This window comes from Orbilia oligospora (assembly GCF_000225545.1).
Source record: "Orbilia oligospora ATCC 24927 unplaced genomic scaffold scaffold00080, whole genome shotgun sequence".
Taxonomy (NCBI): Eukaryota; Fungi; Ascomycota; class Orbiliomycetes; order Orbiliales; family Orbiliaceae; genus Orbilia; species Orbilia oligospora.
This window is the reverse complement of record NW_011645637.1, coordinates 1,521,777-1,533,658: the sequence shown is the minus strand read 5'-3', so window position 1 is coordinate 1,533,658 and position 11,882 is coordinate 1,521,777. Positions and strand designations below refer to the sequence as shown.

General features: G+C 45.8%; 2 protein-coding genes across 2 annotated transcripts; both read right to left on the bottom strand.

Moving 5' to 3' along the window:
* Nucleotides 1–1,373: 1,373 nt before the first annotated feature.
* AOL_s00080g428 (uncharacterized protein) lies at nucleotides 1,374–3,596 on the bottom strand (the record flags this gene model as incomplete). The annotated part of the gene is made up of 3 exons (XM_011124803.1): nucleotides 1,374–3,271; nucleotides 3,361–3,429; nucleotides 3,524–3,596. The coding sequence occupies 3 exons, from the start codon at nucleotides 3,594–3,596 to the stop codon at nucleotides 1,374–1,376; spliced, it is 2,040 nt and encodes a 679-aa protein (XP_011123105.1).
* Nucleotides 3,597–4,722: 1,126 nt separating this feature from the next.
* On the bottom strand, nucleotides 4,723–11,208 carry AOL_s00080g427 (uncharacterized protein; the record flags this gene model as incomplete). The annotated part of the gene is made up of 20 exons (XM_011124802.1): nucleotides 4,723–4,916; nucleotides 4,968–5,460; nucleotides 5,539–5,604; nucleotides 5,671–6,355; nucleotides 6,409–7,844; nucleotides 7,906–8,403; nucleotides 8,462–8,583; nucleotides 8,670–8,897; nucleotides 8,964–9,035; nucleotides 9,115–9,197; nucleotides 9,255–9,354; nucleotides 9,413–9,686; nucleotides 9,745–9,963; nucleotides 10,028–10,132; nucleotides 10,208–10,230; nucleotides 10,301–10,604; nucleotides 10,671–10,693; nucleotides 10,771–10,845; nucleotides 10,906–10,955; nucleotides 11,027–11,208. 20 exons carry the CDS (start codon nucleotides 11,206–11,208, stop codon nucleotides 4,723–4,725), a joined length of 5,232 nt encoding a protein of 1,743 aa, XP_011123104.1.
* Nucleotides 11,209–11,882: the final 674 nt, after the last annotated feature.

Sequence of the window (11,882 nt, the reverse complement as noted above, 5' to 3'; positions counted from 1 at the left end):
CCCGCCAAGGAGGGGTATTCTTTCACTAGTTATCTAGCCGGACGCCGCGCTGGTAGATAGCGTATCTTCTCACGGATCTACATTTCTTAGGCAGACAGTCGTTAAGGCAGCCATAGCTTAGAGTACTTTCGATTGATTGACTGGCCAATATTTTCATTATATTGGCCATACCCAATGCTTCATAGCCTCAGTACTTGCAACTATATATACTCGTAAATATACTAATCATCGTGATCAGAGAATTCACGCATAGGTGATGCAGCGCATCCTCGCCGCGCCCCATCTATATTAGAGTCGAGAGCCCAGGATTTGAATATGCAGGCGCTCATGCTCAAAGCCACGGCACTTTCCAACATTCCAACGTACCCGATATGGCGCTGTGATGCATCGATATAATGTGATACATCTTGCGTGCATACATATATACCCAGTCTAGTCTAGACACCATAGGCCCTCATCTTCATTCGCGCTTCCATGGAAGGGCGCCAACCAAAATGTTGGGGTTGGGCAGACTACACCCAACGCTTCCAAAAAATTGCCGTTTTTGGTATACGTATTGAGAATCACAGGTGCATAGATAGCTGTTGTCTGTCATATGGGATCCATGGATCAATGGCCATGGCGCATATGGCCAGGCCAGGTGACGTTCCCCTTGGCATCGGGCTATACACTTGAAAGGCTGGTAATCAGTAATGCGCGAGAGAGCTCTAACTGTGGCCATCTCTAATATACATATATCGCTCTCGAAAATCGAAGAGGTATCTATACCAGGCCAAGCCGAGCCTGTATTGGCCGAGCAGCCGAGGACAATTATCGGCTTGAATCCAAACAACACATCATTTTCGAGCCATTGTTGCAACTAGAGACTCGCGCTCCCAGGCCTACAAGACAGTACCACCAGTCACTGGGTCCCAGGTCATAGTCTTCTTAAAACTCCAAGTTTGATGGTCAATCGAATGATTTAAAAACCCTGATGGCGGCGATGAGTCAAGCTTATCGGCCTATGAAAGCTTTATCCAACCTCAATCTCGCATCTTCGGTCTAGTATTTTGTTATCACATGCACCGCCCTGGCCTATTACATTGCGAGCTTTGGTTCTAGGTCCATTTCCGGACCCCTCAATCGAATATAGAATATTTCTCACATGCACACCCACCAAGTGAATCCAACTTATCCCTTGATCATGAGCGAGTATGCAATCGATATTATTGGTTACAAAAATCTCAAATGTTCACATATCGCGGTTATTATCTGTAGATATGTACATGCATGCAGCCCTCCCTTCTAACTTATATACACCAACTTCCAACTTCCAACCCCTCGCTCGAGGCCTCGATTGATTTTTCAAAATATGATTTTTGCCAAACCCTCCTCTAAAATGTGATAGTCAAGTTAACAGCATTAGATCCAGCCGCATGACCATCACGGGGGAAAAACTCCCAAGTCAAGATAGCGCTATTGACCCCTGCGGGTTTATTATTCCTAAGGTAATCGGATCCTGAAAGCCAAAGTGCAATGTTATTGGCCTCATAACCCCAGTTTCCGAATGTCCATCTAGCTTGTTGCAATTGTGGAAGCCAGACGGTCCAGTCGTCGCTAACGTAGACACCATTGTCCCATACGGCTCTCACGGCTGCGACTCTATTATATCCATTCCAAGTAATTGGAATCCTATAATCGTAGGTCGGAGCAGTGAGAGTAGTTTCAGCGATAACGGGGACGTCCCAGTGGACGATTGTCAAAGTCAAGAATGCACCGCTAGAAAAGGTCAAAGTTAATACGTCCTTAACACCAGGAGCGCTGTTGGCGGTATAAAGAGTGGACAAGTAGGTATCTGGTAGAGTAAGAACACCGCCCGAGAAGGAGTATTGCGAAGATGTGAGGGTCGTTCCTGCCTTGTTCTTGACGGAAACCAATGTTTTTGATCCAACGTTCTCATAGGTGGCGGTTTGAGTTGTAACTGGTGTGCCGACTTTGTGGAAGATAAATGCAGAGGACAATTGAGGTACCGAACCATCAAGAGTGCTGACTGCCAAGGCGTTCGAAGCTCCGTTGGCAGCATTTATCAAGATACTTTGACCGGCAGGGTCATACCATGTCAAACTGGTTCGGTTAAAGAGATCCTCTCCGTTATCCCATGTAACAATTGAAAACTTGTACTTGTTAGCAGTTTGGACGAGGAAATCAAGGTATCTCCAGCCAGCCGCAGGTTCAAGTGTAGCGGGACTGCCGCCAAACTCTCCAATAACAACTGGAACGTCAGAAAAGTTTCCGCGGAAGTACTTGAAGTCGTTTTCCAACGAGGCCTTCTCGTCTGCTGATCCCCAAGTAGACTTGCCCCAGGCGCGGAAAACAAAGTCATAGGGAGAGTAGTAGTGGAATTGAATACCCCATGGTTGATTCGGGTAGAGAGATCCACGTTTGAAGTAGCTGATAGTCTTGTAGCTGTCCATGTAAAGACCGCACAAAGTCACAACTCTCTGAGGGTTGAAGCCACCAGCCTGGTTAATTTTAGTCAAGAAAATGTCATTGAGTTTATTTAACTCAACTCCATCCTCAGCAGTGGAGCCTGGAGGCTCGTTAATTGGCTCGAAGAGGAGTCTCTCGCCCTTGCACTTGAATCGATCACCAATTTGTGCCCACAAAGCACCAAACTTTTCTTCAACCGGTGCATTACCATTCTTTGTATAATCAAACCAATCCCAGGAGTCGTGGTGGACGTTCAAAATAGCATAGAGACCCTTGCTAAGAACCATATCTACAACTTCTTCAACACGATTCATCCAAACAGGGTCAACAGTCCAGGTTGGGCTGCTTCCGGAAAAGTGGTGGGTCCAGGTAACCGGGATGCGGATGGACTTGTACCCGCTAGCCTTGATAGCGTCAATGACTGTTCCAGTGATGGGAGGGTTGTTCCAGGAACCCTCGTTCGGAACGGCATCAAGCGTATTACCGATGTTCCACCCTGGATGAAGGGCAGCAATAGCGGCAGAGGCAGAGATAGGGGTGAACGTAGCGGTACCACAAACCGCAGAAGAAGTTGGAACACGGCTTGTCGTTGTGGGCGAAGTTGTAGTCGAGCTTCGAGTGGTTGTAGTACTCGAGAGTGGTGTGGTCGTGGTTGTCGGCCTGGTGGTAGTCGTCGAAGAGCGGGTCGACGAGCTTGAGGTTCTCGTAGCAGTACTAGTAGCCAATGTCGTAGACCGGGCAGTAGTCGTAGTACTGGTAGTAGCAGTGCTTGATCCAGTCCCCTCTAAGCATTGGGAGTAGTCTTAACATTCAAAAAAATTATTAGAAACCCATTGTGCCTGATCGTATAAATTCAAAAGGAGCCAGCCAAAGCATTTTCAATATACTTACATGGATTCCAGGCATAACAATATGTCCCCGAGACACAAGTCGTAGCTCCTGTCCATCCAATACCACCGCCTATCATAAATTAACTCATCATGTCAGTGCTTCGTCCATATATAAATTCGGTCTAGCATACTATGCATTTATGTTATATCGGGATGTTCCATACATTGACCCCACAATTGGGCCTGTGCGTTCGCTGTCGCCGCTAAAAGCGCAACTGCTGTCAAACGGTACAACATCGTGATAAAGGTTTGTAGGGGCCTGAGCACCTTGGTTGCAAATTACTGACTATAGAAATCCTTATCATATTGACGACAATCGAGTCTTTTTATATTTTTGTCTCTTCTTCGCAGGACTTAAAAAGTAATTAGTATATATTGTCCGAATGTCCCTATACGCGTCTATACGACGGGAGTACGGTCCTACGAAGAGATCGCGCCTTCAATCTGAAGCTATTCAGACCACGGCAAGGACCGGGGTACATTCATCCAATCTTCAAAGATTATCAAACCATGGCTTAAAAACCTCTTAGATTCGTCGGGGTTTCTTCCAAAACTGGAACGTCTGGCTGAATCTGCCGGCAGAGAACACAGGGAAACCGACAGAAGTCCGGAATATTCCCCTGCCCGCTACCGGCTTTTGGAGCTAGCGTCCCGACGGAATACGCCATGGGTCCCAGGCGTTCCCTTGGTTCGATGGTGCCCTTGCAGCTGTTAGCACCGTTACAGGCTCTTGGAATTGGATCAACTCGGATTAATGGGCCTAGTGTGCAAACAGACATGCATTGAATTCTCGACTGAGTTATTAAGATATTCGTCTAGACTTCGGTTCAATCAAACGACCCGCTCGGTTCTTCACCTCGTCCCATCCTTGGTTCCTTCGTGGCGAGGAAGATCAAAGACGCCAAGATAGTAACTACATATGCGTATACAGCGCTCTAGCGGAGAAGTTTCCCCGCATCCGTGAGAAACCCACAACACAATATCAGCCACATCGAGCGCATTGGGTATGCACCGTCGGTGAGGATTGGGTCCGAGGCTAGTGTACTCCAATGGACTATTCAAGACTGGAAAATTCTAAACTATGGCACTATTGATCACAATCTACATATAACTGAATCTAGAACGGCGGGATTCAATCCGAAAGGCCCACCAATTCAAAACTATCACGGCACTCGGTGTCGAAATTGCGCAGCCGACTCGGCATAAAATCTTCACTTGCAAGCTTGGGCTTGGCCAGCAACCAGTTGAAATTAACCCGAATTTCTTCAACATGCATAACATATCAATTGGAAAGAACAGGAGACAAAATATAACATACACATTACATGCGGACGATTCTTTCTTTATCTACATAGATAGCCCATCAAGGATTTGTACCAAACCCGACTGGCAGCTTCAGATTCATCAGCCGTTTTATCAACCTCTCTTGGAATTCGTCGTGCTCGTCCAACGCTCGCTTGCTGAGATTAGCCGGCCGCATATCATAATGTGCATGCGGCCCGAAACTCTCGAACAACATCTCTTTCGTAAATCTACTATCGTAATAATGGATAACCCCTATGACTACTGTTAGTTTTGTTCCGAGAAAAACGGGAAGGTAAAACTTACTCTCAGCTCCCCATGTTGTCGGATCATCTCTCTTAAATGGTCGGTAAGCAGATCTCTTATCAACCTCCGGAACATCTGGATCAGGGTCATTTTTGAAGTTGATATAGCACCCATGGAACGGAATTTGGTACACGTTCTGGTTCTTACGAGACGTCTTTATGGCGCCTGGGGTATCCAAATAATCCAAACAAACACCATTTGTGTTTCCGAATGTTTGATTCGGATTGCCCCAGTTATTCATACCGCCAACGATTCGACCCCAGTCCACACCGGTTGTGACAATCACTGCGGTCTTCATTCTCCAACTTTCAATCTCACCAATCCACCCAGTACTACCGGGGGGGTATGATAGCACAACATTGTACTGGATGTTATCGAACTTGCTGTTTCTGGCCAGGTTCGCCCATCTCTCGTTCTTGTATTTCATATTTGATACGATTGTGTTCAAGGTTCCTTGCATGTTCTGCTGGCCGACACTGACGCAGGCAGTTGTCTATTTCATTCGTTTCTCGTCAGCATCTATATACTCTGAATTATATTGACTGGGGAGCCAATTCTGGAGCTGACTTACTGCACCAACGCCACCTTCCCTAGCACTGTTATATGGGAACTCATCACACGAGGTCCATGTTGCTTCCTATCCCACCTGTTAGCTACACCCTCACCTATGCCCTAAAGAAGAAATATTAGGGTATGAGCTTACATTCTTGGCTGTATCAAACTTATCGCCATCCCATTTGTCTGAGTTGTAAGTCGAGCATGTTTTACGATTAGGGACGGGGGCATTATCTCCGCAAGCGTCACCACGGTTTCCAGTGCTACCGCTATAGGTTAAAACGGCAGTATTGGGACCCGTTCGGAACCTAGTCGGATTACCAGCAGACTTTGATCGAATTCCGTTCTTAATGTTTTCGCAGATTCCAATCACCGTGTACCCACCAGCTTTAGTATGTTTGTTGGTCGGGTTGAAATTGTAAGATCCGAACATATTGCAGTTGTAGAATTGGGTAGGCCTGTTGTAACAGAGAACATCGCTCTGTCGAGGTTGCAGACTTCGCTCAAATACTACGCTTTCGGATGGACTGAATCCGTCGATAAACCCGATGGCGGAGTCAAGGTCACGTCTTTTAAGTCCATCGTCGCAAGCATTCGATGGTTCGTCGTCATTTTCGCCGTTTGGACACTCAAACAACCCGCCGAATACAGGCCTAGTCTCACCACTAGTTCCGGTTCTGTCATTTCGAGGGAGTAAAGCCTTTGGAATTTCCAAGTCTCTCTTGTCTTGTTGGCTTCCATATGTCAGACATTTCTTCGGGAGGAGGCCGATTGGAGATGATGGAGTCGCCAAATCGATGCTTCCGCCCCAGTCAAATGTGCCCGAGAGTACACTAGTCTTGTTAGTATTATGAATATCCAGACCTTCGAGAGAAGTGGTACTTACGAGACTTCGGCTTCCACAAATACTCGGTATATGTAATCCGCCCAGATGCAGAAAGCTGCTCCAGCACCACCTGAAACGGCATCAGCAGATCCAGCAGCAGACACTCCCAAATCAATAGTGTTATCAACCCCAAGAATCACGTCTCCCTTCATTAGTTTGCCACCAAGTGCCTCAATACCGAAGGAAAGGCTGGGTGTGACGGTCAAAGAAATATGACCTTCAGCCTTCACTTCAGCTTTAAGGGTCTGGTCAACCGAGAAGATTTGATGATTATCTTTGTTGAGCTTGGTGGGGTTCCTGCTTCCTCCTTTCCCGTCGCTATTCTGTGGAAATGCTATCTCAAATGCATTGAATCCAACAGCAAAACCAGCGACAGCCTTACCAGATATGCTCAGAGACGTATCGATTCTTGCGTTAACGTTCAACTCGGGTCCAATACGTATCAAACCCTTGATGCTAAGACCTGGCCACGTGACTCCATTGACAATCTTATAGTTCCCACTGGTCGATTGGATACTTCCAGATCCTTGCAATGTGAGAAGAACATGGACGAATGGCTCAGCGCCAAAGTAGGCGTAAGCTGATTCGGTTTTGGGAACTGGTAAGATCTGACCCTGGAACAAGTAACTGTATGTTGCACTCATAGCCATATGAAGATATGCGCTTGCATCAATCTCGGCTTGGTATAAAGTATTCCCCTTTTGACAACGATCCTCGAAGTGGAAGATTGTGAATCTCTTTTCATACTCCATCTCGAGGGTACCTTTATCCTCCTTTCGAATCGTTGTAACTTTCTTCAACCAATTCTTAAAACTACCAAACCAACGTTTTTCCAAGCCACGCTTTTTATTAGTTCCCATTCCCGAGCCGTCCGGGTCCTCGTCTGTAACATCATCCCAGTAATCCAAAAGATTTGACCAGTCAGTACGATACTGAACTTCAGCACCAGGTTTAGCAGCAGCATTGATAGCCGCAAAGTCAAAGTCAGTAACAAGCTCAAAGACTTGATGTTCCTCCTCAAGATCACGGATTGCCAAGTTTCTTTTCCGCAACTGAGTTCGTCGCTTGTTGAGTCTCTTTTTGTCGCCATAATTGATTTTCGCATCGGGAATATGTTTGAAACTAACAATCCTAGCGTAGGGACCCGAGCCGATACCGTTGGGAAGCTTGATAATCGTATCCTCTGCGTTCATGATGAAGATACGTTTGCATTCAGCAGCTGACATTCCTGCCGCACATACGACACGATAAGTCTCAATGACATTCTCAAAAGTATCATGTCGAACTTCACCAGGCTTCCGATACTCCGTCCATTCTCTCTTCTTAAGCTGGAAGCTCGGGGTCTCTTGATCCAAGATATCCCAGGCTTCAGCAAAATTGTTATCAACTGCACCCTCCGTGCCGTCAACAAGGACAAAAGAGAAGGCTTCGTCGGCCTATATTATAAATCAGATCAGTCGTAAAGAAACTATATTTCGGATTCTAGAATCCACTTACCCCACCTCCGCTTCCGGCAAGAATAGACGATCTTGTGGATCCCTCAGACTGGGTATTACTATCCGGTGTCATCGTGTACTCCTCCTCATTGTCTCCGAGAGGTTTGGGAAAGATATCCGCAGGATCAACGCTGAGTCTGCTATCCTCATCCTTTGGCGGATCACAGCAGTACGACATTTGTCGTCCATTGGTACAAGAAATAGTGGTACCGGACTTCTCTCCATCGACGTATTCCTTTTTAGTCCACTGAACTTTACCTGAAGGACACTTGAACTCCGTGCAACCGTTGTCGGGGCCGATCCATTTACAGTTCTTTGGCTTCTTATCTTTTTCGCAGCAGTAGTGACTCTTTTCCCCAGTTGGACACATGGAGTCATCATATGCGAGCACGGAGCTGAGGACAACCTCCCTATCGGAATCGGGACCAGAACACCTATCGCTTTTTGTGCATTGGCCCCAACCACAGACATCAAAGGCAGGGCGTGAATCGCAGCAGAGCTAGCACAGGTTAGCATTAGATAAGACCTTTGGTTATTTGGTAGCTAAGTGAACATACTCTTCGCCGACCAGTCATCGGTTTGCAGACTTCGGTTCCCTCCCTATTCTTGTAGCCCTCTGTCGCCATGAGGAACTTGCCTCGAGGGCAAGCTGTATCTTGATTGCTATCACACCCGGTCCCTGGTCATAATTTCAAAAGTTAGTTATATCTGGTCTCGTTCCCAGATGTCACAAAGGGCGGTCTAAGGCATGGTTTTTTCACATACATGAACAACCCCTAGGCATAGTTCTCATCGGGCAGCAGATTGAACGGAAGGCATTTGTCGAACACGGTCTTTGCAATGGGATTTGGCCATTCAGAGGCTCATGAATATAGTCAAGGACTCGGTAGCCCGATTTGCACTTTGGAGGAGTCTTTTGGTTTCCGCATGTTTCGGTTACATAACAATCCTCTCCAGTTGCGCCCTTAAGCTCGTCGATTGTTAGATCGTCATCTAGTGTACCGTGTCAGTAATAAAGATAAAAAATAAAAAATAAAGAGCTTAAACACAAGTACACACCGTCTCCGAAATGACCAGCGACATCGGTTCCAAGTAAATTGGATAGCGCGGTAAAATCAGGCGTGTCTAAGTCTATGTATATGTTATATAGTTAGCAATGAACACATGTTAAAGATACCATATTGGATCTTAAGTTTAAGTATAGACTTACCAACAGCCCATATCATTATACCTCCTAAACAGTTATCCCTTGCCTGTTGAAGCTTTTGCTTAAAGGTTTGGTCGTCGTCATATCTACAGCAACTTCAGTAAGGTGTTCTCTTTCGCATACCAAGCGAGTTGTTGACTTACGAAACCCAGGAGTCTTCGTCATATGTCATATACTTGACGGCTTTCTTTTCGTCATAGACCTCTGTAGTGGCGGCCCCAGATTTTAATAGTTCACTGATTTCTACACAGCCGGTTAGTATCTTGCAAATCGCCAAATCAAAAGGTAAATTCCACAATACCAGCCCAAGAGAGAACCCCAGATGTATCAGTGCAAGCTCCCGACGCGCCACCATCTGCATGACGGCAGCCAGGAATATTACACGACGGATTCGCCATTTTAAAACTTCTACCATAAAAACCGAAGCCCATAACGATCTTCTTGGGATCCAACTTCGTGTCTCTCCAAAGTAGATTAAGAGCTCCCTGGATCTCGACAGAGTCAGTGTGGGCGCCCAATACCTTGCCGACAAAGTTTTCATCGGAGTCCCACGTTCCATGCATATCGTAAGACATCTGTCATCGTTAGTACCGTTCCAACCCCCCAAAAATACGGAGAAACGAATACACTCACAATATTCGCCCAATCAGCACCAGCATCAAGCATACCCGAGACATCGAACCATCGGAGATACCAGAAAGACGCTGGGATAGTGAAACTAATACCATACCCACCGCCTCTGTTGTCAAATTCTTCTCTGATCGCTTTGATGAGTTTAACATAGTTCTCCGTGTCTTCTTTCACGCCGCCACGATCTTCAGCACCAGGATATTCCCAATCAAGATCTACTCCCTATGGTACCAAAGATTTTGTGTCAATGTCTGTTTCTTCAGATGGTACAACAATTTTAACTAACATCAAATGCATAGTCTCGGACGAAGCTGAAGATTGCTTCTGCAAATTTACGACGGCTTTCGTCTTTAGAAGCCATATTTGTGAATGCTTTTTGCGTCGGTTCGTCCTTTGTACCCCTGTTAGTTATCGATCACTAGAATAAAGTTATAAAACCGCATATTCTATGGAAGCTCTGACAAACATTGAAAGTCCATCCACCAATGGCTAGGAAAAGATTCACATTAAAATTAGCTATAATCAAATCGACAGTAGTATTAGCGAGCCAGTAGCCTACCGATATAGCACTTCAATCCCGGATAATCCCTCTTCAAATTGGTGAACCGAATGAGTAGGTCGTAGTCACCACCGATTTTCGGGTCGAGTACAATGTAGTATTTACCACCTTGCTCCCTAAAAGTCGCAAAGGAATAGTAAAGATGTGTGAACTGCTCTGCAGGCAAGCTCTCAGGTGGCATTCCGCCACAGTTTCTTAAAGTCGACCAAGATTCATAATAACCGATCTTCAAACCAAAGACGTTTCGGTCACCACACGAGGGCTTTGAGGGAGTGAAGCAGTTATTCTGGCAGCCTTTGCCCGTCTGAAATTCTGGTTAAGCGGATTATTTCGTAAATTATGTATCTGATCAGTGAGGGGACCAACTTACATCACAAAAGTCCTCCGAGGTTCCTGTAATAGGGTAATCATGTCAACTCCCCGACGCCTTATATTATGAGGACAACCGCACAGCGAACAGCACAACTTACCGCAAAATCCCCATTTACTGCAGCAAACATTTAATGGGCACTTTTTTCCCGGATCCTCAGCATCCTTTCCGCATTCTAAAAAAGTTTTCAGCGCCGAAGCAATGTTGTTCAATTGACATGATATTTTATTCTTACCAGCGTGCGCATCGCAATTGCTAACACAACCTTCAGAGCAGAACTCAGCTCTGATTATCCCATATCAACCCGTTAGCTATCAACTTATCTGAGGATAGATTATTAAAAACTTGTTCCTTACCCATAACCGCAGATACCATCATCTACTTCTTTATCCGCGATATAACAACAAGCTTTGTTCGGACACTTCTTATCTTTGCTACACAGAACGTCCTGTGCGAAAGTAAATGTGATAAAATATGAGATGGTTAAAAGAACGAAAAAGCATATTCGACAGCTAGACGCCCACGGCGGGGAAACCATCTTGCGAAAACTCGAAGGACCAACCAACGAGTTTTTACTCGCCTGAACGACCTCTCTAAAGCAATTGGGATCTCAGAACGCAAGCCTTTTGTGAATTGTCTAGGCGAAGAAGTCCTAATCCCTCCTCTGGTTTATAAAAACTGAGGACAGTCGTCGAGATCGGATCTAATGGGTTGCCATCCTGCGTGACCCCTGTACAAACTATGATCTGATGAGCCTCGGACAAATTCATAGAGTTTTTCCTGTTCGTACAATCAAATTAGAGCTTGAACTCAATCGATTTGTGCAAGGTATGTACATATTTCTGGGCTCTACCACTTCGACATGGCTGCGATAATGCCAAGCGATAATATAATATAGGCTCGACAGACATATGCATAAGACAAACCCTTGCATGGATCCTTCTCTCAGCTTATCCATGGTGATCCTAAGGATCCTAGGATAGGGCGGACATATTCTGACGCCATGATTGGCATATCAAAACCGTCGGCCGACGGGAAAATGAGGATCAAAAGTTTTTCATGTCTTGTGAAGATGAAATCTCCGCAAATTTAAAAACACTGTACTACACAGTACGACAATGGCGCGCCATCGGCAGTTATAGCTTAGGCCCCCACGAGATGAAGATAAAGTCGGGTTACAGCGGCCAAGGAATGTGGTACCTTGTTCGCGTT